Source organism: Mastomys coucha, unplaced genomic scaffold (genome assembly GCF_008632895.1).
Source record: "Mastomys coucha isolate ucsf_1 unplaced genomic scaffold, UCSF_Mcou_1 pScaffold3, whole genome shotgun sequence".
Classification (NCBI taxonomy): Eukaryota; Metazoa; Chordata; class Mammalia; order Rodentia; family Muridae; genus Mastomys; species Mastomys coucha.
Window position 1 is genome coordinate 40,280,552 of NW_022196909.1, and position 27,593 is coordinate 40,308,144.

General features: G+C 53.7%; 1 protein-coding gene and 1 long non-coding RNA gene across 4 annotated transcripts in view; one reads left to right on the plus strand and one right to left on the minus strand.

The window, feature by feature from the left end:
• The window catches only part of Cabin1 (calcineurin binding protein 1), a 115,545-nt gene that overhangs the window by 1,091 nt on the left and 86,861 nt on the right, over positions 1-27,593 (minus strand). For 2 of the 3 annotated variants that reach the window (XM_031348561.1, XM_031348560.1), the window contains exons 30-35: positions 11,267-11,430; positions 10,389-10,485; positions 9,567-10,244; positions 7,998-8,072; positions 5,487-5,805; positions 821-985 (exon numbers count right to left, since the gene is read on the minus strand). In XM_031348561.1, the coding sequence (XP_031204421.1) occupies positions 821-985; positions 5,487-5,805; positions 7,998-8,072; positions 9,567-10,244; positions 10,389-10,485; positions 11,267-11,430 (1,498 nt within the window). The remainder of the gene's footprint in view (positions 1-820; positions 986-5,486; positions 5,806-7,997; positions 8,073-9,566; positions 10,245-10,388; positions 10,486-11,266; positions 11,431-27,593) is intronic. The other variant, XM_031348562.1, reaches the window with a different exon arrangement.
• Positions 20,504-25,452, plus strand: LOC116075454. Its single transcript, XR_004112550.1, has 2 exons — positions 20,504-20,693; positions 21,143-25,452. It is a non-coding gene; the product is annotated as an uncharacterized LOC116075454 (long non-coding RNA).

Genomic DNA, 27,593 nt, shown 5'->3' on the forward strand with positions numbered 1-27,593 from the left:
GGTCCTAGGCTCACCTCTGCTGCAGACCTTGAAATGCTTGGCTCCTACTTGCAGTAGGTGCAGCCTGGGCTCCCAGGAGAATCAGTGGACTCTAGTGGCTCTTTTGAGATTTCTCAGGGATTCTGAAGGGTCCACAGCACCAAAACAACACAAAACTTGTATCTTCTAAACTACTCCAAGCAGGGGTTCCAGGCTGAGCCCAGCACACACTTCTTTTCCACCCTGGGATGAGTAAGGAATTGTATCTTCTGGCAGCTGGGGGCAGTCAGGGCCATGGCAGACTGCAGAGCTGGAACCTGGCAGCCTCCTGGGAGCTGCAGGAACTGGGAGCAGCCCAGCTGTCCTGGCATGGCTCCACATTCTTTCAGCATCATCTCTTTAAAAGGAGTGGGAGCTTATCCAGTGCCCTGCCTGGTCTTTGTAGGCTGGCGCCATGTCCTTCCCTCCTGAGTGGTCTGTGGGAGACCTGGCAAAGAGGTCTCAAGGGGCCTAACTGGTAGAGTGTGGTAGGAATAAGGGAGGGTATGTCTTTGCTGTCTCAGTGCCCACAGGGACACCCCAGTGACAGGGCACAAACTCCTCCCTACACAGTACTTCCCTTTGGGCTCTGTATAGCACAGGCCTAAGAAAGTCTCTGCCCCTGTAGGGACCCTTCTGTGAGACTGGGGTGAAGCTGACGGTCCAGGCCAGACTCCAGCCAGGCTCGTCCTCCTTCCTTCATGTGCTCTGTACTTCCCTGCCTGTCCTCAGTCTACCTATGCCCGTCATCTGTGTGTAGCCTAGTTGGAGCTGCAGCTGGGCTGCTGCTAACTGGCCTTACCTTGGCTGCAGGGGGGCTCTGCTCCTGCCTGGCACACAGTCTCCACTGGCCAGCAGTGCTGCTCAGCCAGGGGACCTGTGGCAGCCATTTTCATCTGGTGACTGTGCCGTGGTTCTTGGGGTAGAAAGCTGGTGCCCTCTGTCACTCCTGACACCTCTTCTCCCTCTATGGAGACACAGGCCAATTATAGGTAACATTCCCATGCCCTGGTGCAAGGGCCCTTCCCCAGTACCCATGTTTCTGTGCCAGGCCTTCCGGGCCCTGACTATGCCCTAGGACCTAAGACTGGGGAATGTGGCGCTCCATCTTCTCAGGACCCAGGGACCAGCAAAGCACAGGCAGATAATTTCAAGAAATGTATCACATTGTAAGTAGACTGTCTGTGTGTGTGCAGCGGGGCCTGACATAGCCAGGGCCATAGCTTGGTCTTCACAGGCTTCATAGGTGCCATGTCCTTCTGTCCTGAATGACAATCTGTGGGAAATCTGGCTAGGAGTCTTGAGGGGCTTGACCGGCTAGAGAGCGAGCGAGCGAGCGAGACTGTGCTCTGAGCTGCTCACAGGGACATGGCTCTTGGACCCAGGTAAGATGCCATCAGGAGTGGGCTCATCCCTCCTCTGGCTCACAGCAATGGTGATTACAACCAGAGTAAAAACCACCAAGGCTGTCAACTAGACAAAGTAGGCCATATCCTCCTGCTGGGCCCAAGGCAGGGGCTTGGAACTGGTCACGTGCAGTTGGATGGAAGTAGGGACAACAGCTATCTCCCACCTCCTCCAAGTTCAAAGTGATCCTACAGATGGTCCCCTCCTTCCTGCTCACTCAGGTGCACTGTGTGACTAGCTCTCACCCCACTGCTTCCAGGGACAGCCATCCCCTTCCTTCAGCAGGGAAAAGGCAGGGCCCTGAGTGCCATGGAACTGTCCGACCAGAACCTCCACAGAGCTGCTCCAGGGTCAGGGGTCTCCTCTTTTCTATCTATTATTTAAAGAGGAGTTTTTGCTATGGATCTCAGGATAAAATCATGAGATTATCCAGTTTTAGCCTCCTGAGGAAGGTATGTCCCACCACATCCAACTAGTTGAAGACCGTATCTCACCTGACCTGAGCCACTCCCTCTTTTGTCTTCACTGCCTGGCTGTCTGGGTCATAGACGAACAATGGCTGGCAGGGTGCAGCACCCCAGGATTGTCCTGCAGCATTCCTAGCACCACCTCCCGTTTGCAGTGTGGAAATTTAGATATCCACCATCTAAGCTGCCTTCCCTGGCCCTGACCCAAGGCCATACGCACCCACTGCAGGCAGCACTCCACCTGATGTGGCTGGCTGGCTGAAGGGGGTTTCCTCAGCAGATGGGAACAAACGTCTGGATTTGAGTTGTGGGCTGTGACTGGCTGGAGACCAGCCTGGACTAGAGACCGTACTCAAAGAGCCAAACCCAAACAAAACTTCCCAAAGGAATCATCTTTCTACATGATCTGGATCAACAGGGCTGACTTCCCTGAGGTGGGCCAAGGTGCACTCTGGGTAGGGTGGGTGCCAAGTGGCTGGCTCTTCATTCCCTGCAGCAGCCCACCTCCCCTCCCCCGGCCACTTATTCACCATTCACAGTCTCCAACGGTAACAGCAAACACTGCTGGGATATTAGTTCTTTTTCCATATACCCGAAATGCAGAAAGATATTAAAAAAACAAAACTGGCCAGGTGGTGGCAGCCTTTAATCCCAGCACTTGGGAGGCAGGGGCAAGCAAGTCTCTGAGTTTGAGGCCAGCCAGAGAGAAACCTCGTCTCAGAACCAAAACTCCAAAAGAACACAACAAAAGCTGGTCATGGGATCACACAGGCCTGCTTCAGGAGCACATGGAACCCAGGCTTCCTTCCCAGAAGCACCAGGAGGGAGGGCAGTGCTGAGAGGCTCCAGCAGGGACACAGACAGAGGGGAAGGTACTCAGTGTGGCCACCTCTTCCCCACACTGGGGCTATGCTGGCCACTCAGAATGCCATTAGGAAAACTATCCCTGCTCTCTGGAGATTTAAAGCCTGGCACCAGGTCTGTGTGGGTTGCCCTGGGAGGCTCAGGGCTTGGCTCCGACTTCCCCTGGACTCGCAGGACCTGGACCTGTTTGGGGCATTCCTTTCTACCTGCTGCCCTATGTTCTTCATGTGACAGCTTCAGGGAAAAGGGACTCTCCTCATCAAGGTGGGGAGAGCTGGGCACGGGCTGGGGCTACATGGACAGGTGCCGCAGGCATGGTAAGCAGGGGCATCGTGGGTGGGAAGGCAGAGCCACCACGGTCTTTTCAGCGGCTGCCCTCTGGGCCTCCCATGTGCACCTTGGGAAGGTGCTGGGCAGGCATCTGTGATCCCAGGTGGCTCAGTCTTCACTTAGCCCCACGTTCTAACTTTTTGCTATTAAAGCTCCCCACATGTCTGTCAAGGGCCTCTGTAAGCAGGCTGTACCATCACCCAGCCACGCTGCTACACTAGCCAATCACAGCTGGGTAATCTAGGAACTGGCAAGGCACTCTTTCCATGCGGGTCCATTAGTTCCAGAGATGCAGGATGCGGGCCCAACAGATATGTCTGTTCCACATGGTCCCAATATCACCCCAGAGAGCTCTGGAAAATCACACACTTGTGCTGGTATGAGTGGAAGGCAGGCTAGTCATCGGGTGAGTGTGCCTGGGCCTCCCTACTAGGCCCAAGGGGCCCAAGTTCTTGTTAAGGGCTGTCCCTATCCACGCTCATCAGAGTGCTACTGTGGAATATACACAAGGAGAAGGTACTCCTCCCCAGACCTAACCTCCAAAAATAAGATATAAATTGTAGGAGGCAGCCAGCCAGCCAGCTTTCAAAAGTGGTGTAGCTGCTTACCTGCTGTGCCTACTCAGAGCCAAGGGGAGAGGCTGTTACCCACGCAGGTGACCAGGTAATGACTTCAAGTCAACCTAACAGGAGACTGTGAACGAGGAACATCCCACTCAGAACACTGGGCCTGGAATCCCCAGCCCTCATTTTCTCCAAGGTCATGGGGCACATGGGTATAGCCTTGGGTCAGGACCCAGGGAAGGCAGCTTGGTGGGTGTCAAGCACTGTGGGCATGACAAGTAAAGAAATACAGGATAGGATGGAGGTGCACAGGTTGGCTCAATCGGGTGGAAACTCTCATTCCTTTCTACCCTGCAAACGGGAGGAGGCGCTGGGAATGGTGTGGGGGAATCCCGACAGTGCTCGAGGCTGCCAGCCATTGTTAATCTATGACCCAGAGAAGCAGAGGGTAAGACAACCTGGGGCGTGGGCCTGTGTGACCACTAACAGCCACTAAGTTGCTCAGGCTCCCCTGACCCCTGTACTTTGAGCTTATCTGCTAATATGAGTCCAAGCCCTACAGTCTGAGATCAGTGACAGCTGGAGGTGGCACCCAGAGCTTTGTGCATGCTCATCTGAGCCCAGACTGCCACTGCCCCATCCTGTGGCCTTCAGAGAACAAACGGTGAGTGACTGGGTCCCTACCCTGGCACAATCCTCCAGGTAACCTGGGGAATGCATCTGATGAAAACCCCAGTGCTTGCCACTGAGCCTCCGGAAGCTGAGAGAGGAGCTTGCAACCCAGCCTCCAATCAGGCAGCACAGCTAGGGCTCGACGTCCTACTGTGCAGATGAAATGTGAGATGACAGAGTCAAGGTCCCATGGCTGAAGGTGGCAGCTCCCAATGTGGCTGGGAGGACAGGCAAGCCCTAATGGATGGCTCCGGTTTGGGCAGGAGACCATGCAACTATGGAGCATGGGATACAGACCAGGGTGACAGAAGTAAGGGTGGAAGACTGGTCTTTGTGAGCTAGTTAGGGAACACCTTTGTTACCTCAGGGTCTCTGGAGCCTGGCCACAGTCTGTAGTCAACAGGGAGCATGCCTGGGCGTGGGCAGAGCCAGGCACACTGACCACAAAGCCAGAGAAGTGGACGCAGCAGTGAAGAGGGCAGTGCCCATACCCTCCTATGTGCTGACCCGATGCCTTCTTTCTCCTAGGAAGGTTCCAGAACACACCCTGCCTGTCACGCTGGCCACCCTGCCTGGTGACTCCTGATTTTCAGAAGGAGTGAGGGTTCCCACCTGACTAAGCCAGCCTGTGTACCTCCATCCCATCCTGGATTTTCTTCACAAATCCATTGACCTGGCTCTGCCTTCAACTTGTCACGCCACCAGTGGGGACATGTCTGGTACTGGACAATACCTGGGGCCTCGAAGGCTGCCAAGGCCAGAGCCTTCCACAGCAGCCTGGTCTGCACTCGCTTCCTTTCTACTACTGATAAAGCCAACCTTCTTATTTGGGGGCTCTGCTGGGGCAGAAGCTAGGACAACAGCAAACCCTTCCGTGCTGGTACATTTTCTCTCTCCTCACCTTTCCGCGTGCGGGTAGGTCAGGCACGGGGGTGGGAGGGTGGGGGGCTTGGGGGAGGGAAGGAACCACCAATGCTGCTAGCAACTGTGACCTGGACTAGCAGCCAATAGCCCCAGAGTTACCCCGGGTACTGGCAGGCACTCCATATGCTTCTTTGCCAATTCCATAGGGGAAGGATTTGTGGCATCTGGTAGAGGGGACTTGGCTCTGGGGAAGCTGAGAGTCAGGATGCCAGGTTTCCAGATGGGCTGAGATGGCACTTACCAGGACTTAGAGGGGCCCTGCTGGGGGTAGCCTCTGGCCTGTGTGGCCGGGGAATTCCAGGATCTGTGGACAGGTCTGGGGTACAGGCTGATACTGAGGGAGGGCAGGTGATGACAGTGGCCAATATAGGCTTGAGGTGGGAGTCACTGGGCCGCTGGAGGGCGTCAGGTGCTGTGGCATCAGGTACGGTGGGGACACTGGGCCGCTGGAGGGCGTCAGGTGCTGTGGCATCAGGTACGGTGGGGACCAGTGCTGCAGGGAAGAAATTCTCTCGGCTGTCCTTGGGGTGCTTAGGGGTAGTGGGCGCGTCTCCTGAGGCCTGTGAAGACAAAGACAAAGGGAGGAAGGTCAGTGGCTGAACTGACTGTCCCATGCCAGTCAATTCAGTTCCACAGGACACTTCATCTGGACCCTGGATGCCAACATCATATCTTGCATCATTCTGAGCTCTCTGGCACAACTAACAAGAGCCACCCACCAACCTTTTACCAGAACACAACTGACCCTCAGCTGAGAGTCCAGCTCCTCCCTTCTCGGAGACATCTACCCACACTGGCAGGGCCTCAGGGAAGACCTCTGACTTGTCTCCCTGCTCCCTCCTCCAGGCCAGCCTAGGAAGAAGCTATCTGCTTTTGTCTCTATGTATGATCTGCACCCTTGGGGCTGTAGGAATGGTGAACCTGGAGAAGGGCTTTCTGAGGGCTACTAGTGGGCAAGTTCCAAGGGAAAAATCAAACTAGTCTATTCCCCAAACTTGAGACTTTCAGTGGGGAGACCTCAAAGCCAACTTCAAAACTTGAGGGGAGCCTATAGGTAGCTTTTCCTAGAAGAGGAGAAGCATGTGGAAAGATGCAGAGATAGTAAATACTCTCTGAGATGCCCCAAGGGAAAAGTGGAGCTGTACATGGTGGTGAGAGGACCCAGGGTAACCCCAGGAGCACACCATCCCAGTGTAGCCTGAGGAGGGAGTGGCAGGCCCTGAGGACCACTTGGCTAGCTCTCTTCTACTCTGGCTTTGTATCCCAGGAGGTGACCAAGGGCCAGGCCTGACACTGCCTGGCAGTAGGGATCCTATCTTAGCTTTGTCTACTCCATTTCCTTGTCTGATTCTTTGCATGGTACTGATATGCAGGTCTTGGCTGCAAGTAGTTCTCTGGCTTTAGCTTCCTCCTCTAAGAAATGGGACTCTTTCCTGTCCTTAATTCCTTGCTAATACAGCACCAGTAAAGGCAGGGTGTTTGCTATTTCCTATATGGGTTTATCACTTAAGCCCCTTCAAAGTCAGATATAGGCTGGGCCTGGAGGTACACACTTGTAATCCCAGCAGCACTCAGGAAGCTGAGGCAGGAGGATTGCCGTTGAGTTACAGGCCAGCCTGAACTACATAGAAGTAGTCTACCTAGCTACAGACAAGAAGTCTGGGGGCAACAATTAAGTGGTGCTATCTGCTGGCTGGTGGGCCAGTCCTGCCAAGGACTCTGATCCTCATCTAGGAGGCTGACCACAGCCTGCATGCTCAAGAGATGAATCCTTGGACTTCCTTAGATCTAGAGGCTGGGCAGTGTTGATGAGCTCATGCTCTATTCCATCAAGAGGAAGCCTGTCTGGATCCCTAAGACAGATACCTGCTAGCTGCTGGGGTTCCTAGGACAAAGTACCCTAAAACAACTGGGCCACGCCAGGATGAGATGCTAGAGCAGCAGTGACACGGACAGTGACCCTGACCACTAACAAGAAGACTCTTTTGCCTTTCTGAGGTAAAACTAAGGCACCCTCTGACCTGCAGGCTCTCAAGGCTTTGGGAGAGCGTGTCTCTTATCCTGCTGGGTCTGCCTCCCTCCTCCCAACTCCTGGCAAGATTAAACATGAGCACATCCCCCCTGCCCTTGCTTTTTTTTTGAGACAGGAGACTTCTTTATGTAGACCAGGCTGGCCTTCAGCTCACAGGATCCACTTGCCTTTGTCTCACCTGAGTGCCCCACCTCATCTGGTTCATCAGGAGCTCTCACAGCTATCCAGCTATCCATGCCAGCCCTTCCTGGCACCTTGCAATTCTGGTATCTTCCCTTGTCATCAGCACCTGGATACCCTGGCTTGGATGAGCCCCTGGTCCCTATCACAGTCAGTGACCCCATGTCGCTGCCTGCCCTGTCTGCCTCCACCCTATGTTCCTGGCTCTTTTGATACTAGTTAGCCTAGTTCTGGTATCCCTTCCTAGCTGAGGCCAAATGGCTAGGTGCTGTCCTTCCTACCTATGAAGAGAGCCAAAGCATGGCTCCTTATCACACATGTGTGTCCTGCGTCCTGTCCAGACACTACCTACCACTTTGGGGTACTGACCCATCATCCAGAAACCTAGATCCTTCCTGTCCTCCACCCTGACCACGGGAGACAGCTTCAGGACAGACTTGCTTCTGAGCCGGCAGCCCAGGCCTTGGTGTGGCAGGATCAGCATGTTGAGCTGGCATATGCTGGGGAGCCAGTGGGGAGTGTGTGTTCAGGACAGCTTACCTGTCTCTGGGTAGCAGCCCCAAGGTGGACCTGACAGAACTTCATAGCCTGCTCCAGTGCAGTCTCCTCATCCACCTGAACAGAGAGATGTCTAAATTAGAGGAACCTGGGCCACACGATATGACCTGCTCCCTTACCTACTTCCTGGGCCACGAAGGGCACTCCTATGTGGACTGTCCTCAGTGAGGACCACGCCTAGCACCCGAGACTGTCATCCAGGTGGGGATGCAGGCCAAAGGTCCGTGTACCAACTGCTTGTGTCAGGACTGGTTCCTGTCAACCCTCGGGCCACTTCAAGTTGTCTTTCTTGGTCAGTTATTTATGTCCTCAAGGGCTGAGAATTGACAGCTTTCAAATTCATCTGAGAGCTGGGCTTTGTGGTCCGTGCTTTTAATGTGGGCACTAGGGAGTCAGAGACAGGATTACATGTCTCTGACATGTGTGGCCAGCCTGAGCCACACAGCAAGACACTCTCGGCTCAGCTGCTTAAGCGGCTGTCACAGGCTGGGCTCTGAGCTACCTTCCGAGCGAGTTGTTGATTCTAAGGGGAGGTGCCTTCTGGAAGCCCAGGGAGGATGAGCACTCTATGTGCACTCTACGTGTACACCACAGACTAAGAGCTAACAAACACGGCGGTAACAGGGTAATCCTGAACAAGCAGGTATGACTTGAAGGAGATGGCCATGCACTGTCAAATAAAGATGGGAGTAGGCAATGCAGGGAACGCACCACACTGTTCCTAGGAATTCACAGGAGAGATAATGCTAGCAAGAGGAGGGGGCTCAGAGATGCTCGGAGGAACTGACCACGCCGGACAGTCACTCCATCTGTATTGCTCAGGAGCTCTGCAGATTCTTCCTATGAGAAACATGTATGATGGGGGCTGGAGAGATGGCTTAGTGGCTAAGAGCACTGACTGCTTTTCCAGAGGTCCTGAGTTCAATTCCCAGAAACCACATGATGCCTCATAACCATCTGTAATGGGGATCTGATGCCCTCTTCTGGTGTGTCTGAAGACAGCAACAGTGTATTCACATACATGAAATAAATAAATAAATCTTTAAAAAAAAAAGAGAGAGAAACATGTATGATATAGGGTGGGGATCAGGCAAACTGAGAAGGGTGGCGGACTTTTGGGGCTGCCATGCTTGGACTCCTCCTAAGTCTGTTCCTTACGCTGGGCACCACAGCCACCCGTTTCAGGAAGTGGATCAAATACATCCAGAGGCCCCTTACAATGGTCAGAAGAGAGCTTCCACACTCCTGTGATGGAACTGTACCGTAGTCTCGTCTTCCTTAAAGGATAAACAGTGTACACCTCATTGTTTTCTGTGTCTAAACTTACTGCCTGTTCATCAGAGAAAACCTAAAAAGCAAAAAACACAACCCCAACCCCCCCCCAAAAGAAAAAAAACACAAAGTGCACAGTGTTAAAGCAGTGGGCACAATCCATAACGCACCCCTCAGGGTGGCCTCAAGAAGGAGCCTCCTGGGAACCAAAGGCCTGGGCAATGGAGGGGTCTGCAGACATATGCAGCCCTGGGGTCAACCAATGCACAGGCTGCCCACCTGCTTGATGAGCATGTAAGTCTCTGACATGATCTTCTCGATGCGGCTCAGGTCATAGGCCACGCCCTTCTGGCCCTGCTGCCACACACGGTAGGCATCCAGCAGGAGAGTCTTGCCAGACTCAGTGTCCTCCAGGAGTTTCCTTTTCCGATTAGGCCTTGGCGGTGCCTCCTCGGAGTGCCCGGCTCCCCTGGCCCCCATGGTTGTGGGAGCAGCAGTTGTGGTGGGGGTTCCTGGGGATGGTGCCAGTGGAATGGGTTGTTGTCGGGTGCTGATGCTCAGCTCCTCTAGGGAAAGCTCAGCAGATCGGCTCTCGGGGCCCCGGTCCCTTGGGGGGCGGCTTGGCAACAGACGTGATGTCTGTTCCAAGTCTGGATGGCGAACAGCAGCCTCACTGGTATCCATGGGTTCGGTGGGCCCCACCTGGGGACTCTCTTTGTCTTTTGACTCCCCACCCTGGTCTGTGTTGTCCCTTGTGTCTGTGGCCACTGGCACTTGGTTGAGAGGGCCCACTCTGCCCCCTGGCTCAGGTCCCGGTCCCGAGCCGTCAGCCAGAGGTAACTTCTTGGGGTGTGGGAGGCTGTCCTGGCCATCCTCGGGACTGGCTCTGTGTGAGACATCAGTGGTCATCCTGGCTCCAGAGAGGCCACAGGCCTTGGATCCTGGGTGTTCTAACCCCTACAAGGAAACAGACAAGTTACTGTTGTTCCGCCTGTATCAGAGCCTCCATGGGTCCCTCTACCCAATGCCATTCTGGCTGTGAACATGTGCTAGCTGACCCTATGCACAGGGCCCAGGGTGAGCTGGGACAGGCTAGCATACCTCTGCAAGCTCACTCAGAGTGTCCTCCAACACTTTCACAGTGAGGACGAAGGCACGCTGTGCCAGGACCTGGCGGTCAGCATCTCTCAGATATTTCCTGCGGTCATACAGAGGGACAGAAATAGTGGGACAGTGTCAGAAGCCATATAGTACAGCTAAGCGATGAGTCAGCACCTTACTTCCACCCCAGGAACACTTGTGACTGTGTGCCCACCTACTTAAGTCTGCTCCCCTAAAGTGCCCTTTGGACTGTATACTTCATATTCAGTAAGTCTCTGACTTGGTCGCAGTGGCCGCCCTGAGCCCTCTGAAGTACAGGTCAGCCAGAGATCATGGCTATGGTGGCTAAGTGCTGGCTCAGGGAGGTTTGGGGGCTAAGCTCTTTCCCTCAGGTTGGCTTCTGGGATGCTTATAGTTCATGGCCAGACTAGCTCTGTGTCAGCTGTATCTCCAGGTATAGCATCCCCTACCTCTACACCTGGCAGTTGTAGCAGAAATATTTGTTCCGTGTCCCATCCTTCTGGCCAATGAAGCCATGATATCTGTTGAAGCCCAAGACCTCTGCTGCCCGCCTCCTACTTCCCTGGGGGCCAGGGCTACTTTCAGAATGTCTATTCCCTACACCCCATGCTAGTTAGTGCCTCTGAGCGCCCAGGTTGGGCAGGAGGGATGGTCTAAACATGGAGACTATCAGCTTGTGTCAGTCCAAGAGTGCTTAAGGCAGAGAGGTGGTGGGCTTGTGTTCCAGATACTAAGAGACGTCCCTTAGGAGTGAGGGAAGACTGGGACTTCTGGACCGATAGATGTTAGAGCCAGGTGCGAGCAGTGGGGACAAGCCTGGGCAGAGGACAAGCCCGGCTGTGTGGTGGCTCACTCACTTGCCCTGGTCTGGTGTCCGCTGCAGCATGGAGGACACCTTCAACAAGGTGCTGTGGTCACGGAGCTGGGCTAGAACCCTGAGCAGCAGCACGATGGAGCGGTTCATGTGCCAGGCAAAGCTGCCTGGCCGGTCAATCTCATCCACGGGGATCCGCCAGATGCCCTATGGGATGGGCAAGCACAGGCTAAGGGAGGCTGCCACCTCTTTGACACCTTAGGGACACCCTGCCACTGTTCATAGGGCCCAGGCAGGGGCGTCTCAGCCCCTTTGATGTGGTTGCATCCCCACATGCTTACTGGACCTGTTGCCTATGGTGGCTTTCACACAGTGCTCACATTCTCTGCACAGGTACTGTGCACGGATGCAGGAACAACTCCCAGGGGAGCAAATACTGAACCAGAGGACCGGTGATGCTCTAACAGCTGCTGCTGGAGGACAAGCTCCTGCAGACTCACCTCCCTCAATTCCTGTTCCCAGCTACATCCAGGAAATCAACTGCAGCCCCAAAGATACCCAGGCCCCCAACACCTGTTATATCAGTTTGCTTTGGTAGTCTCTCCTCCCCTCTCCCTTAGTTAATCTCTAACCACAAGCCATTGACCCCTTCCCCTTCCCCTCCCCCATTCATCATCATGGCCCTTGCAGGATTTCATGACATCCACTGTGATGTTGAGGTTTGGTCTTTTGCTATGCTAAATACTGGTTGCTCCCAGAGACCACCCATAGACCCAGGTGATGCTATGTGACCCTGCTCCCCAAGTATTCCTGATTGGTGAATAAAGATGGAGACAGCCAAGCTGGGCAGAAGGGACACAGGCAGGGGTTTAGGGTTCCTGGGCTTGGGGTCAAAGAGGTGGGAAAAAAAGGAGGAGAAGAAGCCACCATGGGATAAGAATCTTAAAAATAATGGCCATGTGGGCTGGCTAACTGGAGTTAAGGGCACACGAAACATGGCACATTGTATAGTAGGATTATTGGCTGGGAAATAGACATAGTAGCACAGAGGATAGATACCTGCCCAGCTCTTGTGCTGAGTAAGGCTTATTATAAGGGTTGTGTGTGTGCCTTTTATCCAGGAACTAAAGGTTAAAGATGAGGTAGAAACCCTGGATTGGGTTTACATATTTTCATCAACACTGGGGTCCACTGGGGTATAGGGGTAACATGGATGCCAGAGGGAAGGAGTGCTGTGTGAACACTCAGGAGACCTGTCTGACACAGGGCCTTGGTGGCCTGGAAGAAGCTGGCAGAAGCTGGCAGATCCCAGTGGGGTCCCTGTAGTCAACCCCCTGAGAAACTTTAGCTAGCACAGGCCCTCCATCTTGACAGGCTGAATTATGGGGTTTCTGGGTCTCAAGTGTCAGTCAAGGGATTACAGGAGCATTCATGTGGGGCTCTGTTCTCATGGCTCCTCGCTGCCTATTAGTGATCCATGTTCAGAAGTATAAACCCATGCTCTAGAAGACCAGGGGGATGGGGGAGAGGGAGGGCAGGGCATCTTTAGCCCTCAGCCGATGAGGGAGTCTGGAGAAGCTTAACACCCTTAGTCCCAGGTCCCACCACCTCCAACCTCCATCCTCCTGGGCTTCAAAGAGGGCCCACCTAACAGGCTAGAGGGTGAGAACATTTATACCCAGGAGAACAAACACAATTATGTAGCCCTCACATGTGCACCTATAAGAGCTTATAAAAAGCTACATGGTGTGTGTGTGTGTGTGTGTGTGTGTGTGTGTGTGTGTCACAGACCCCAGTGTACCTCGCCTCTCTGCTCCTAGGACTAAGGATAGCCTAACATAGACTACAGTGGCCATGAAGGTATTCATAGCCCAGCAGTGGGGCTAGGGAAGGGTGCTGCTTCTTGAGGAGGCACATCCCAGACATCAAACATGGAGTTCTCACACAGCTTTCCACAGACACGTGCTAGATGATAGAGCCCAGAGACAAGGACTAGCCCTTCTAGAGCCACAGACTCGAGTGGCTACCCCACAACTTTGAGGGAAAGGTCATAGGGAAGCCTCCACACTGTGCCAGCCTCCATGGCTAGCTGCATCGGCCCTTCATCTGGATGGTACAGAGAGAGGCCTTGGGTCATGCTGGTGACTCTCCAGCTCTCCCCCCTCTCCCTGGAGAGGCCTAGAATCAGCCCAGCTTCAGCACTGCCTCCTCCCTTTCTGTGCAAAGCCTTAGGTGACCCTCGTTAGTGAGAAGCTGCTTTTCTCCAGACTTGATGCAGAGGGTCGCCCACTTCTCAGAAATGCCTTCAGAGCCGGGAGTGATGGCTTACACCTTTAGTTCCAGTGCTCGGGAGGCAGAGGCAGAGGCAGGCAGAGCTCTGGGGCCAGAGCCTGGTTAGCAGAGCAACTTCAAGCCAACCAAGGCTACACAGAGAAACCCTGTCTCAAAAACCAACTTCTTCAACCCCATAATTTGAGTTTGCTCTTCTGAACTGTGCCGGTGATGTTGTGGGTAGCATGGGAGGACTTTCCTCTAGGAGCAGTTACAGGAGGGGAAGTGGCCCTGCTCCCCAATGTCTATTACAGCCTCCAAGCCAGCAGTACTGGAGTGCAGGCACAGTACGGTGAGGAAGAACAGAGACAGGGTCCTGGGGGCCTCAGCTAAAGGTGGTTGGGTTCCAATACCCGTCTACTCTAGATACTAGCCTGCTAGCTCTCATATCAGTTACACATGCCGAAGGTGATCAACACTGCTGGTAGCTAGTGTCAACTCTGGTTACAATTAGTAGAACGGTACCTTTTCTATATGGCACAGGACTGCCCCCCCAGGCACTGAACCAACATCAACTGGCACCAGGGCCTTGGGAGTGCTAGACAAGCGCTGTTAAACCACTGAGCTCCATCCATCCATCCATCCATCCATCCATCCATCCATCCATCCATCCATCTGTACACACACACACACAGGCGGGTACCCAGGCGGGTTTTGAACCTGGATTAATTATATCAGTGTGTACCAAGCCAGGTATTGTTAGTGTTTTTTATTTCCTACCTCAACTGCCTGTCTGACTTGCTCAAGTCCTTTGGACTGACACAAGCCGCAGACTCTATGTGAGCCTCTGTTTCTGTCCTTCAGCTCTCCTGTAACATCTGAGGCTCCCTGGCTTGCTGTCCTGGGACAGTGAAGAGGACTCGGGGCCAGCCCCAGCCTTTCAGACGACGGCTTTGGAGCTGGCAGGTGTCTGCTTTAGCTCTAGGTGAAGCATTCATCTTGAAAGATTTTTGCTTCCCATTTTCCTGGGCACAGGGACTCCTAACTGCCCCACTCCTGAAAATCCCGACGTCCAACTGTGTGGGGCAGGTAAGAAACAGCTGTGTTCCAGCAAAGCTCTTCCAGGCTCCCAGTGTATATACGATGCCCCATGGGGAGGGAGCATGGGAACAGCATGAAGATAAACTGACTCTCCCCTAAAAGGCAGCCAGCGCCAGGGGCAATGTGATGGTTCTGACCAGTGGTCACTGAGCACAGTCTACCTGGCCACCATGAAAAAGAGGTGCTACACGAAATAAACTGTGTTCGCCACATGTAGGGGATGGGTGGGGAGAAAGAGGATATTTGGCAGATGTCAAGGCACAGGAGGCCAGTGCTCCTGTAAAGGCTCTCATTCACCAAGCTGAGAATGGACGGCACAGCACCTTCCCAGGCAGCCCCCTCCGGGGCTATAAAAGGCCTGTCAGGCAGGTAAGGCCCATGACTGCAATAGAATCACGTTCGGTACCAGGGGAAGAAGAAAATAACACAGGCCATAAGTTCCTGAAGACAAGAGGAAAGAGAGGTCTGTCAGCCAGGGGCTCTTGTCTCAGCATCTGGGTCTCATTTCCAGTGCACTGCCCACCTCAGCTCCTTCTGGAACAGCAGCACTCATTTCAGAAAGAAGGAGGCAAGTTCCAGGAAAAGGGATGGACGTGCAGACACCCTGACAAATAATCCCTTAGAGGCTTCAGTCTGGCCTTCTCCATTCATCCCTCACTTTCCCTCACGTTCATTCACACGTTCCACAAGACTCTTGGATTTACTGGGTACCAGCTCTCTGTTTCCTGAACAGGTCCCTTCTCTTTCCATGGGCATGCAGCCAGCAGGTAAACTCCTAGTGGGAGGGAGCCCTTGGGAATAGTGCTTTGCCCTCTCAGCATGGGGCTGTATACAGATGGAGAGAAAGCTGGGTAGGTGGGGGCATTGGGGGGGAGGTGTTCTGTGACCACCAAGCTGGCCTTTGGAGATAGCTGTTCTGAGAAAGGACAGAGTCATGAGCCAGCAGGGTAGAAAACAAGCCAACGATGCCTTCTGCCCAAGCTGAGCAGAATCTGGCTTCTGTTTACAGCTCCAGGATGGACTGGGTACAGCCCTCTCCAAAGGGGCAAACTAGAACTCACCTTTCCCTAACTGCCTCACCAAGCCAGCTCCAGGAGAAGGTGTGTGTGGGGGGGTGGAGGGAGGCTCTCAGGATGAACTGGGTAGATGCCTGTTCTGTTCTGCCTCCCTCACCACAGTCCACAAGGGAGAAGGTGTGGGGCTAAGCAGAAGCTGCATAGCACCCAGCCCAGAGCCCAGAAGGGAAAGGCACGGACCTCCGGCAGGTGTTAGGGAGAAGCCAGAGTGAGATGAGCTAGCGCTAACATGGAGGGCATGAGCAGCGGGGCTCCTATGTGAAAGCAGGCCTGGCGGGAAGCAGCCGGAAAAGAACCTGCAGAGGAATTCATGTCCAGTTCTGAGGGACAGGCCAGAGCAGGAACACACATTTGAGAGCTAGCAGCTTTGTGGGAGTCACAGCATCAGGACGCTACAAGGAGTCCCCTCTGTAGGACTATGCTCTCACATACCTGCAGGCATGCCCACTGTCTTTAATCAGCCTCACTGCATTCCTGGGTTGTGGTGTCGCCAAGACTGGGCTCCCTGGTGGCCAGTGTGGCTGGGGATAATGCTTGCTCAGAGTACTGTGCTGTAGGCAGTCCGGCCTTCCCAGCAGTGCCAGAGTCCTTCCAAATACCACACTGTACTCAAGTTTCTCCTACATGCCAAGTACTTCACTGCGAACATCTCAGCCCACCTCCGCTCCTTAGAGTGGTTCTGGGCTCCTTGATGACAGATGAAGTCACTGAAACCCAACTAACAGTTGAATAATTTATGGGTCCCAGACTGTGGGCTGAAAGTTGGACCCAGGTCCCAAACCCTCCCCACAGCCTTCGGTGTTCTTTCACTATGGGGGGCCAGTGGGGATTCCTTCGGGAGTGTGGGTCTTGGGACCATGGAGCCGGGGCCTGGTCACTGCGGCAGTGGAGGGAGTGGTGAGCCTGTGGTAGCACTCACAGATGCTCACCACTCACAGTAGACTGCAGAGCAGTGGGGGGGGGGGGGGGGGGGGGGGGGGAGGGAGGCCTGGCCGGGAGGCTGCTGAGACCTTGCCTTCCACAGAGCACCACAGAGGGAGCAAAGAGCAGTGACAGGGAGACACAGAGCACTCGCCTGGGTAAGGCTCTGCCTGCCTGCGTCCCCACATCCTAGTCAGGGGGAGCATATTCCTGAGGAGACCCAAATTCCTCTCTTCCCTCTCTTCTCTGGAGCCTGCACATACCCACTATGGGCCTTAGTGGAGATGGAAGAGTGCATCCACACATACTTCCGGACCTGAATACCTGACCTGAGGGCTTTCCTCACAGTCTTTCCTCAGCCCAGGGACCACAGATTCAAATTTAGATCTGGTTCTGCCAGCACACTTGGTAGTAAGAGCACAGCCTGGGGCTCTTCTGAGATCGCTCCCTTTCTGTCACAGAGCCTCTTAGAACCCCTTCCCTCTCTAAGGCACAAAGTACCTAGAGACGGGAATGTGCCTAGAAGGCCTGGAAAAGCCAGAAAGAAGTCGAGGAAGGAATGGCCTAGACAGAGCTCCACCGGGGGCAAGGGAGGGCTCAGAGTTTTCTTATCTTGCCACACTGGCAGAGACACCCCAAGATACCCAGTTCTTTTTTCCCAGAGAGTGCAACTGAGTTTAGATGACCTGCTAAAGGATGTCCAGTGAGAGTGGCCAGGGAGCAGGGTCTGTCCTCACCGGAAAGCCTCTCCTCATGGTCTCACTTCTAACACTCCCAAAGGAGGGAGCTGGCAGGGTTTTGAAGCCCATGCTTCTTAACCGCTAAGAACCAGCAATCTTAGCACACAGCAGGCAGGGTACGCAAGGCTTGCTCACTGGGCAGGGTGGCTGGCCACTGGCTGGTGTCCCTCCACTAGCAGCACGGGGCCTCACAGAGTTAAAGTGCTGCAGGCCTAATGCAGGAGATGGCCTTCAGCCTTGGTCCTGCCAGGGCTTGGTTGCTTTCTCCAGCTGTCCCTTGCTGCCATACACAGGACTGAGATATGATACTTGTTCTGATTTGTCATTCTCAGGGTCACGTCCCGGAGGGCAGAGGAGGGAAGCACCACCTGGAGGCGTCTAGGAAGGTTATAAGGGGCCACCTGGGTCCCGCACAGGACTGGTAAGGAAAAGGGAGTGGACTATAGATAGCACGGGAGGAGACATGGGACACTTGGCCTGAAGGAACAGTTGGGCACTAGGCAGATGGTAGGAAAATTTCCCCTCTCCACCTTATCCAGGCTCCCCATTTAAGGGGTCTGAGCCAGCTGGGGCACTGCTCACCACAATGTCTCTAACTCCTGACCTCAGGTCTTGGACACAATAGTTGTCCTGGCACAGCCCGGGATACTGAGCTGTTATAGAAGGCAGGGGAAATGGGCAGCAATACAATAGTTGTATTGCTTTGAGGAGCTCATGACCTATGACATAAAGTCTCCCAAAGCCCCCGAAGAAAAGGGAGCCCCAGCACGAGAACCTAGGTAACAAAGATAGTACCCTGTCAACCATGGAGCCTACCTGAAAACTCAACAGAAAGTGAATGCTCTGGGTCAAAATCATAAAACAGACTCCAACTCTCCTAAAGAAGGGGTGGGACAACATCCCAGCCATCAAGATACAAGTATAAAAGTGAGGCTGGTGTGTGAAATAAGAGGCCAGAGACTTTGAATCGTGCCTGGGCAAAGCCAGAGGAAACAGGAGGGGAGACTATTCCTCTGCTGAGAAGACAGAAATGAGAAACAGGTAGCCGAGGGGAGCGGGGTGGTGGTGGTAGCAGGGGCAACTTATTTGGAGACAGCCCTACAACTTGGGGTATCCTACACCCACAGAAGCATGTCATCAAAAACATCTCTTTGACAACAGCCGCAGAGTCCTTTATGCCACAGCACATGGGCTACAGGTTGACAGCTGAGCTAAAAGTTTTCAGGGTCGCTATTTAGAATGTTGGAATGGAAAGCAGGAGGAAAGCAGGCGGGAGGAGGAAGCAGGTGGATCCCTGGGGTGGGGCCTGGTGCCTCAGCTGATACAGCTGGGGGATGGTCCATGGAATGGAACAATGGGTGAGCAAGGCTTTCTAGAATACCATGCTTTTAACAACAGTACTGTGAATCCCTGAGAGAGAGAGCATGCGAGAGCAAGAGAGAGAGAGAGAGAGAGAGAGAGAGAGAGAGAGAGAGAGAGAGAGAGAGAGAGAGAGAGAGAGAGAGAGAGAGAGGGAGAGAGAGAGAGAGGGGCACCTCTCCCTGTGGCCCGTCTGGGTATGGTATGGTATGGTGAACAGGGGAGAGTAAGACGTCTATCACAAAAGCAGAAGACACAGGGTGCAGGAACAGGCTGCTGCTAAGCAGTGGAGTCACGGTCCCTCAGCAGGACAGAGCTCAGCAACTCCCCTCCTTCCAGAAAAGCACAAAAACTTGCACAGACTCCAACACAACCTCAAAATTAACAACAACCAAACTCCAAGAAGCAGTTCCATGCAAGGGATAAACACAGTTGGGAATGGGGGTCTCACAGCATCCCCCAGTCCTGGGGTGACACCTGTTGCCCATTAACACACAGACCACTCACACTGGACTACTTGGAAAGGTATGTGAACAGGGTATTGAGAGATGCTTCCAATGTCACTCAGACCCTGGGGCTGACTACGTCTCTCAGGCAAACAATTCGTAGGTGTCTGCCCAGCTTCTCCCACATCAGATTTCACTCTCTCCTTCTGCAGAGACTAGCTCCTTTGTGAGCCTGAGAGCAGCAGGAAGCCGAGGCTACAGCACAACTCTCCCACCAGCTCTCTACGTATTGCACCCCATTTGTCCCCAGGACCGAGAGCATCAAGGATGCTGCCAGTTAGCTGGGTAGCACCCATGGCCTCCCTCCTCCTGCTCAGGAGATTTGCTGCTGGGATCCAGGACTGCTTTCTAGGTAGGTAGGTACTCATCTTTTTGATGCTCTGAGGGGAGGGGGGACCTGCAGCACTTCTGCTCCATACTAAAGATGGAGGGAAGCTGGGAGCCCTTCCCTCCCCTGCAAGCCCTAAGCCGCTGTAGACAGAAGTTTCTTCAGTGAGCCCCTCAGAACCATATGCAAGGCAATCGGTGGTCTCAGGACAGTGCAGCGGCTGTCAGCAACACCCCCCGCCCCCCCTTCTCCCTCACAAGATCCTGGCTGACCAGGCAGGGCTACTGAGGGCGAGGGATTCCCCCTGCCATTACAGGTAATGAGTCCTCAACAGACTCAGGCAGGGGCTGGGGAAGCCTGCAATTTGCCTGCAGCTGGCGTCTGCCGTTTCCAGCCTTTTCTGCCAAATGAGACATATCATGCACTAGGTCCCCTCCCCTCCCCCCTCCTGGGAAAAGCAGAACCGACAAACAACTGAGCTTGGGGAGAGCCTGGCAGCCAGCCCTGCCCCCATGTGCGTGCGGAACTAGTAGCGCCCTACGCCCAGCCCATACGACCCTTACCCCAGCCCTACCCCTCCTCCTACTCTTAAGTGCTGAGTGGCTAGAACCCCAGGCCTCATGTTCCGCGCCGGACCGCACTTGCAAAGCACTGGCACCATCTTCCCGCCCCCGCACAACAGCTATTTTTAGCTAGGGAAGCACCGCGCCCGGGAGCCGCTGCCCATCCCGCCCGGCGGCCCGCTCACCATCCCCGAGAGCGGCACCGCGCAGCTTTTCGTCAGCGCCTTCTGCCGCGAAGTTGTTGCAGCTAGTGGCTTTCGTTTTCGCAGGCGCACACCCACGCCTGGGCTCCGGCCCGGGGCTAGGTCGGGCTGGGCTGTCCTGGGTTTGCTGGGCGGGTGCAGTACAGACTCCACCAGCGCCAGCCGCCCCCGCGTGCCACTACCTAGGCCGGTTTGGCCTCCCACCTGACGTTCGGTAGAACGCCAGCCCAGTCCGGGCACGGGGGGCACCGCACCCACCGTCGGCGACTTCCTCTGTTGAGGCGCTGGGGAAACCGCGGCCCTCCGGCTTCCTGCAGCGCCCGGGGCGGGGGCAGCTCCCCGAGCCCACCCCGGGGGTGAGGGGAACTTAGCGCAGAAAAGCAGAGAGCCAGGCAGGCAGAGGTGAGGTGGTCGTGCAGCCCTGGTCCCAATCCCCGCCCTCGGCCGCAGGCAAGTTCCTACCCGCGGGCTCCCCGGTGGCATCTGTGCAGGAGAGCTAGTGCGGGCGCCAGGCCATGGCCGCGGAGACTTGCTCCTCACTCGCGGCGGGCCGGGGCGGGGCAGGCAAGAGCCGGACGGTCCCCCGGCAGTCCCTTGGCAGCATAACTGACTTTTGCCGGCCAATCCTGGTGGGGTCCTCTGCCTAGCCACCAGGGGTTCAGCGACGCCAGGCTGCCCACGGGCTGAGGGGTATCTAGTACACAGCCCTTGCCTGGCACAGGAAACTGTGGGACGGGGAGGTGAGTTTGGGAGGCAGGATGGTAATGGCCAACGGCAGCATGCGTGGGCAATCTTCCATCTGCAACGGGGCTCCAACGTGAACAGCACCCTTCCCCCTTTGTGCCACACAGTGCCTTGTGGAGGGTAGAATCATAAGTTGTAGGAGGGCCACACTAGAGCTGTCAGTCGGGACTAGAACGAAGACTTCTGGAGTAACATTCTCAAAGAAAGCACAACAAAGATGCCACGGTCTCCAGCGAGCTCTCCAGAGGAAAGCCATCTATTTTCTCACAGGGTGTGCAGCTGGGCCAGGTAAATGAAGACCCTCCCCACCTCTGCATTTCAAGAAGAGATGCCCAACTCCTGGGAGGAATCTTGCAGAGTCCAGGGAAAGGTAGTGAGCCTGTTCTATGGAGGAAGGGCTCAGAAGGGAAATAGTGCTCTAGGGTAGAGTGGCACCCACAGCACTGATCTGCCTGCATAGGGCATCTTCAACCCAGTGAGGCATACTGTACAGGAACTAGCCACCAATTCCTGGCTGCTCTTCCTGCCCAGGTAGAAGAGAACACCAAGGAAGGGACAGAAGATCCTGATCCACACTCCTGAAGGCCTCATCCACATAGTCAATTACTACCTAGCCTACTCCTTGAGCCAGCTAGTTTCCATTTGCCTTAATCTAGCTTCTGCCCACCAGTGTCCCAAACAGGCACCGGTCCAGCCCTCCTCCTCTCAACCTAGAGAATAAACCAGATTTCTATCCTTGGAAGATGACTTTCCTGCTCAGCTCAATGGGCTTTTTGCTGGGGACAAGGAAGAAACGACCCGGGTTCCTAGAGGTTCACTTGCAGGTGTATAGACACACACACACACACACACACACACACACACACACACACACACACACACGCACGAGCACAAGCCTTCTTCGGACTCTGAGAAGGACAGGGCCTTCAAATGCATGTTCCCTACGCCAGCATCTCAACTCACTGTGCCCTCAGCATCCTCACTGCTACTGTCCTTTGACAGACAACACAGTGGGGACAGATAGTCTGGGGAGTCTCAGCCCTGGCACAGTCACACAGTTGTGACACTGGGACCCATCACACAGACCCTGCCAGCCCCAGGCCAGATCATTCCTTGAAGCTGTCTTCAATTGCTGGAGCAGACATCAGACTTCACTTCATACCTTTTCTACTTCCTGAAAGATCAAGTCAGACCAAAGGAAGCTGAGAACACGTGCTCACCACCTTCACCCAGGCCAGGAAGAAGCAGCCGTGCTATCAGTGTGCACAGCTGTCTGGAAAGGAGTGTCCAGGAGACCTCCAGGCCCACTAGCGACACCTACCCTCCAGAGCATGCCCGCCCTGCGCAGATGGCTCTTTCACACCCTGGGCTCCTGGAGACCCAGCACCTGACTGTTACAGCGATAGAGAAGCCTAAGGTACATAAGAACTTGCAGGGGTCAGGGGTATAGGGTATGGGTTGCTAAGTCCTGGACAAGCACATTTTCAAGGACATCTCTGCAAGAACATCTATTCCCAGCTGGGCTCTACAGGCGTGGGCATACCCACCTAACCTTGTTTTTGAGGTGGGGTCTCACTGTAGTTCAGGCTGGCCTCAGACTCATGGCAACTGTTCTGCTTCAGCCTCTGACTGACTGCTGGGGCTACAGATGTGAGCTACTACCTAGCTTGCCCTGGCCCCTTAAGCCCCATTTTTACACCATGTGATATCCTGCACTCCAACCCTTGGTTTGTACCATCAACTCTCTCCAGAGGCATCATCATCTCTGGCGGACCGGCAACAGCAAAGCCCCCAGTGAGGTATTACTCACAGGGTGAGAATCACCCTTATTCTCCTCACCAGATGGATGGTTTTGAGTAGATGCTGGAGTGTGAAGTATCAACCTCACTGCAGAGGTTGACAGGCCTTGCCTACATTCTCTCCTTGAGAATTCTTTGGGCTTCAAAGAGCTCTGAGCGTCCTGGTTCTTGTTAATAGCCTAGGCAGTGGAATCCAGTGGGTCCTAGCTGCTCATGAAGCACCTGCACGCTGAAAGGTATGGACTTCTATCACTACCACTCATCCATCTCAGAGAACCCCGAATGCCTCAAGTTGGCTTTGGCAGCTCTCTAGCAGCCACGGAGGCTCAGGTGACAGGCCATCTTGACCAGTCTCTACAGTTCTCCTTGGGAAGGTAGACTTACTTAGCCTCTAGCACACCTGGCCAACGGCATATGGAGGCACTCATGGCTCAAGTGGGGGTGGGCCTCTGGTCTTGTGAAGTTAAGTTCCAGATGACAGAGCTGGACTGTGCCTAAGGTACTGCTAGCTGAGCTACCCAGGGGACCATGTGGCCCCAATGGTCTCTTACAGCTCTTCCTTCTCATGTCTGAGCCCTTATAGACCTTCAGGTCTTTCCGGGTTCCTTTCTTGCAGGCTCTTACTTCAGTCCCAAGGTGGAACCTCTGCCATCCTTCTAAGCTGAACTGGAACAAGAATACTCCTTAAAGAGTCCTAATTTCTAGCCTTGCCGCCAGTCACCTGCCTCACTATTGTGGGGCAATGGCTCTATATAACACTGGATCTGGTAACTTTCCTACTGCGCACGCGACAGCCAGTTTTCTTCTTTAAGGTCTAGACCAAGTGAAACAGGCCTCCCTTCTCCAGATCCAGAGACCCTAGGTTCCCCCAAAGCATGTAGTCTACTTAACTCTCTTGAGCTAGATCCTGTGTTGTGCACCTGTGTAGTGCCTTGAGACATCACTGTATCCAATGGTGCTGAGTGAGGACAGAGGTGAATGAAGAAGCATGAAAAGACTGGCTCAAGGAACATCTCCAGGCTGCTAAGCGAGGGTTGCTAATCTCTGCTCAGAGTTTCCTGTTGCTGGGACTGGAATGGCATGGACTTCAGCAGACAGCAATGCTGTACCACTCGAGTCTGTGGGTCCTGGTGTATGTATGTGTACCTTCTGTGCACAGGGCCACTATTCCCACCAGCACTTTTGTTTTTTAAATGGAAAATACAATCCTCTACCTCAGGAGAGAAAAGGCCGAAACTCAGCCAGTCCCCAGGGCTCCTGTGAACCCTGCAATGGATATGTAATGGAGCATGTCAGCCCAGCTTAACTGGCACCTTCAGCGCAGTGGCACAGCAGACTACATGAAGATAACGACAAGGCTGTGGTGGGTAAACGGTTGCAGTGGGAAAGGAACAGACAGGTCTACTAGGTGGGGTAGCCCTGGAGACTTCTTTATGCAGGGAGACCAAAAAGAGAGGCAGCCCACTGACAGGCAGTGAAGATGGTGGGGTAGCTTTGAGAGCAAGTGTAGTTACTGTGGCAGGCTACATGTGGCAGAGGGTATCACATCTGGGTAGTGGGTAATCTTCAGAGAAAGGAAGGGCTGCCAGAGGTCAGAGGAATAAATCAGGCAACACAGAGTAACAGCCTCTGAGGTAGCCTGGAGGAGCTGTGAGGCGCAGATTTAGACCATGAGCTCCCTGTCTAGGAACCTGTGGTTGGCCCAGTATCATCCAGGTCATATAGGCCCATTTTGCTTTACCCAGTGTGCCTCTCCTGCCCTACAAGTAACCCTCACTCCCATACTGCTGCCCCTTCTCAACAGGGTGTGGATTCGAGTCCCTGAGCTCCTCCTTAGCATATAAGGAGGGCACTTACAATGGGTTCCTCTATGCCCTCACTTCAGGCTGGGCAGAGGAGCCCACTATAATAACCCACTCTGTAGAGGGCTAAGCTGCTTCCATTTCATTTCAGGAGAGGGGCCCAGATCCTAGGAAAGCGTTCTCTGGCAGGCACACTGGAAAAACAGACAAACAAACACACCCAGGATAATCTATACGTCTACTAATCCCTGGTCCCTAAGGGATAGTTTTTATATAGCCTGAGGATTCTGGCTGGCCTAAGGGAGTGCTTGTGGGAGGGAGTCATGAAGAAGCAAGTGTAGATGAGATGGGGGCTCAAGCTACATGTGGTGGTCTCTGCCAAGCAGCCACAAACAGCAGGTACTCTGGCAGACAGGAAGATGGGAAAGGCTGGGCTTTAGGCTTGATCATAAGACAGGAAAAGGCTGAGAGCAAACTGGCAACTTCATGGACATTCTAGCTGCCAAGAAGGCTTATGCCCACTGTTTTTTCTGGCTCCATGATGGTCATAGGGAGGAACCTTTTGCATCCTGGGTAATGTCAGAAGAAGAAACATCCGACAGAGTAGGGTCAGCTCCACATATACAGAGTCATCCCTCAAACCAGAATGTAGGTAAATCTAGATGCAGATCCTAGACATAGGTCTCCTCTATGACAGCCCTGGGCGCCTTACCCATGGTGTGAAAAAACTTGATAAGGTTCCACCCAAACAGGAATGGGGTCACCTATTCAGAGCAGAGGCCCTCTGATGGTAAAATATAACTTATGTCTAACCTTGAACCAGCACTGTGGTAGTCTCTAAGCCAAGCTGAACTTGACTCTGATTACTAAATCAAATCCTTTCATGTACATACTTCTCTGTCATGAGAGCGAGGGGTCTTCTCAGCCCACTTCAATGCTCTTCCTACTGGCATTTCTATACTGCCCTCTTTATTGGGGCCTCCTATGTGAGGGACTCATTCCACACTATCTCCCTTTGGTCTTTTGTTTGTTTCCCCATAAAATGCCTTATTTCAGATAGTATGGTCAAGTTCAAGTTCAGTTCAGACTTCCAGAAGTGTTCCTCAACACCTCTGGTGGATTCAGACTGGAAGACAGCCATCTCTAAGACCCACACCACCACACTAGAGGTGCCTAGGCTGAGGGTTGGGCACTGTGGTGGTTTGAATGTGCTTGGCCCATGGCAAGTGGCACTATTAAGAGGTGTGGCCTTGTTAGAGAAAGTATATGTGTGGGAGTAGCTTTGAGGTTCTGTGCTTAAGCTCTGCCCAGGGTGGAGAGGAAGCCTCTACCTGGCTGCTTTCAGATCAAGATGTCCAACTCTCAGCTCCTTCTGCAGCACCATGCCTGTCTGCCTGCTGCCATGCTTCCCACCATGATGATAAGATAAACTCTGAAACTGTAAGCCAGCCCCCATTAAACATTTGCCATTATAAGAGTTGCCTTGATCATAGTATCTCTTCACAGCAATGGAAACCTTAATTAAGACAGGCAGGAGTGGGTGAGTGGGTGGAGGAGCCCCCTCATAGAGGCAACGGGGGGGGGGGGGGGGGGGGAGGGGAATCAGATGAGTTTGTGGAGGAGAAACTGGGAAGGGGAATATCATTTCCATGGACTCAGATGTAAGGAATGTAACAGTGGACTCCAAGGTGAGGGGAGCATTCCCTTACTGTGTACTACACACAGGCATCCTCTGTCTTCTATAAAGGGACTTCTCATTCATAGCCATTGGAGGCCAGCCTCGTCTTCCTAAGGCATCCAAGCACTTCCATACTGGATGCCCAAGGCAGTTACTGCCCGGCTGATCCATGCAGCTATCGCTGAAGCATGGCCTGCAGTGGAAGACCCTCTCTGGCTAAGAAAATGGCTGGTCCTTCCTGGAGCCCAGAAGTGGCCTTCACTTATCTCACTGCCTCGAGAGTCCCAATCTGAGCCACCAATGACTTGGTGTGTCTATCAGAGAGTGGACCGTTTTTTAGGGCACTACACAATCTGCTCCCTGCCAGTGATGCACTAGTCTATCTTAAAGGCCCACAAGGCCTCATCTTTGTTGATCTAATCTAAGACATATATACTTAGTACTTTAATTGTGTTTTGCTTTTTGAAACAGGGTTTTGCTACATAGCTTGGCTGCCTGACTCCAAACTCATGATCCTCTTTGCCTAAACCTCCTGAATGCTGAAATTACAAGCAGGTACCATTATCTAGGCCCAATCAAAATTTGTTTTTGGATTGGTGAAATAGCACAGTTAGTTGGTCAAGACACTTGCTGCTGAACCTGACAAGGTAACCTGAGTTTGATCCCCAGGACACACATGGTGGGAGGCACTGGCAAGTTATCCTTGACCTCCTTGGGGGCACATGCACTTGGCACATATGTTGACACACACATGCATGTGCCCAAACATACATGTGTCGCTCCCCGCCCCACATTTTGAATCAAACAAACTTGAGCAGTTCTTCAGACACTGTCCCGATCTGTCCCAACTTCTCTCGCTCATTCCACTCCCAGTGATTCTTGTCCCCCTTGTCCCTTCCCCACCACTGCCTTCCTGAACACAGTGTCACTGTGGCTCAGCAGTATCCTCTTCTCATGTGCTCTTTATCCTAACCCTGAAGCAATGTCTGGTCCACTGTGCAGTTGAAGAAACTGAGCCTACAGACACTAACTGGCTTGCTCACAACTACACATCCCACAGTGTGGGATGGAGCCAGGTATGGAGAAGGATTTCCTCTTGAGGGCAGAGGTGGGGTGAGACATACACCATTAAGACCTGTGTATGTGAGAGTCTTTGGCTTATCCCTCTCTGGCAGCTCCTGGTCCCAAACGCCTGTCACCATGATAGTCCATTGTATTAAACGTCAAACTTTCCAAATAGGAAAAGTGGAGTGGAGGGGAGGTGGGAAGTGGGGGGGGG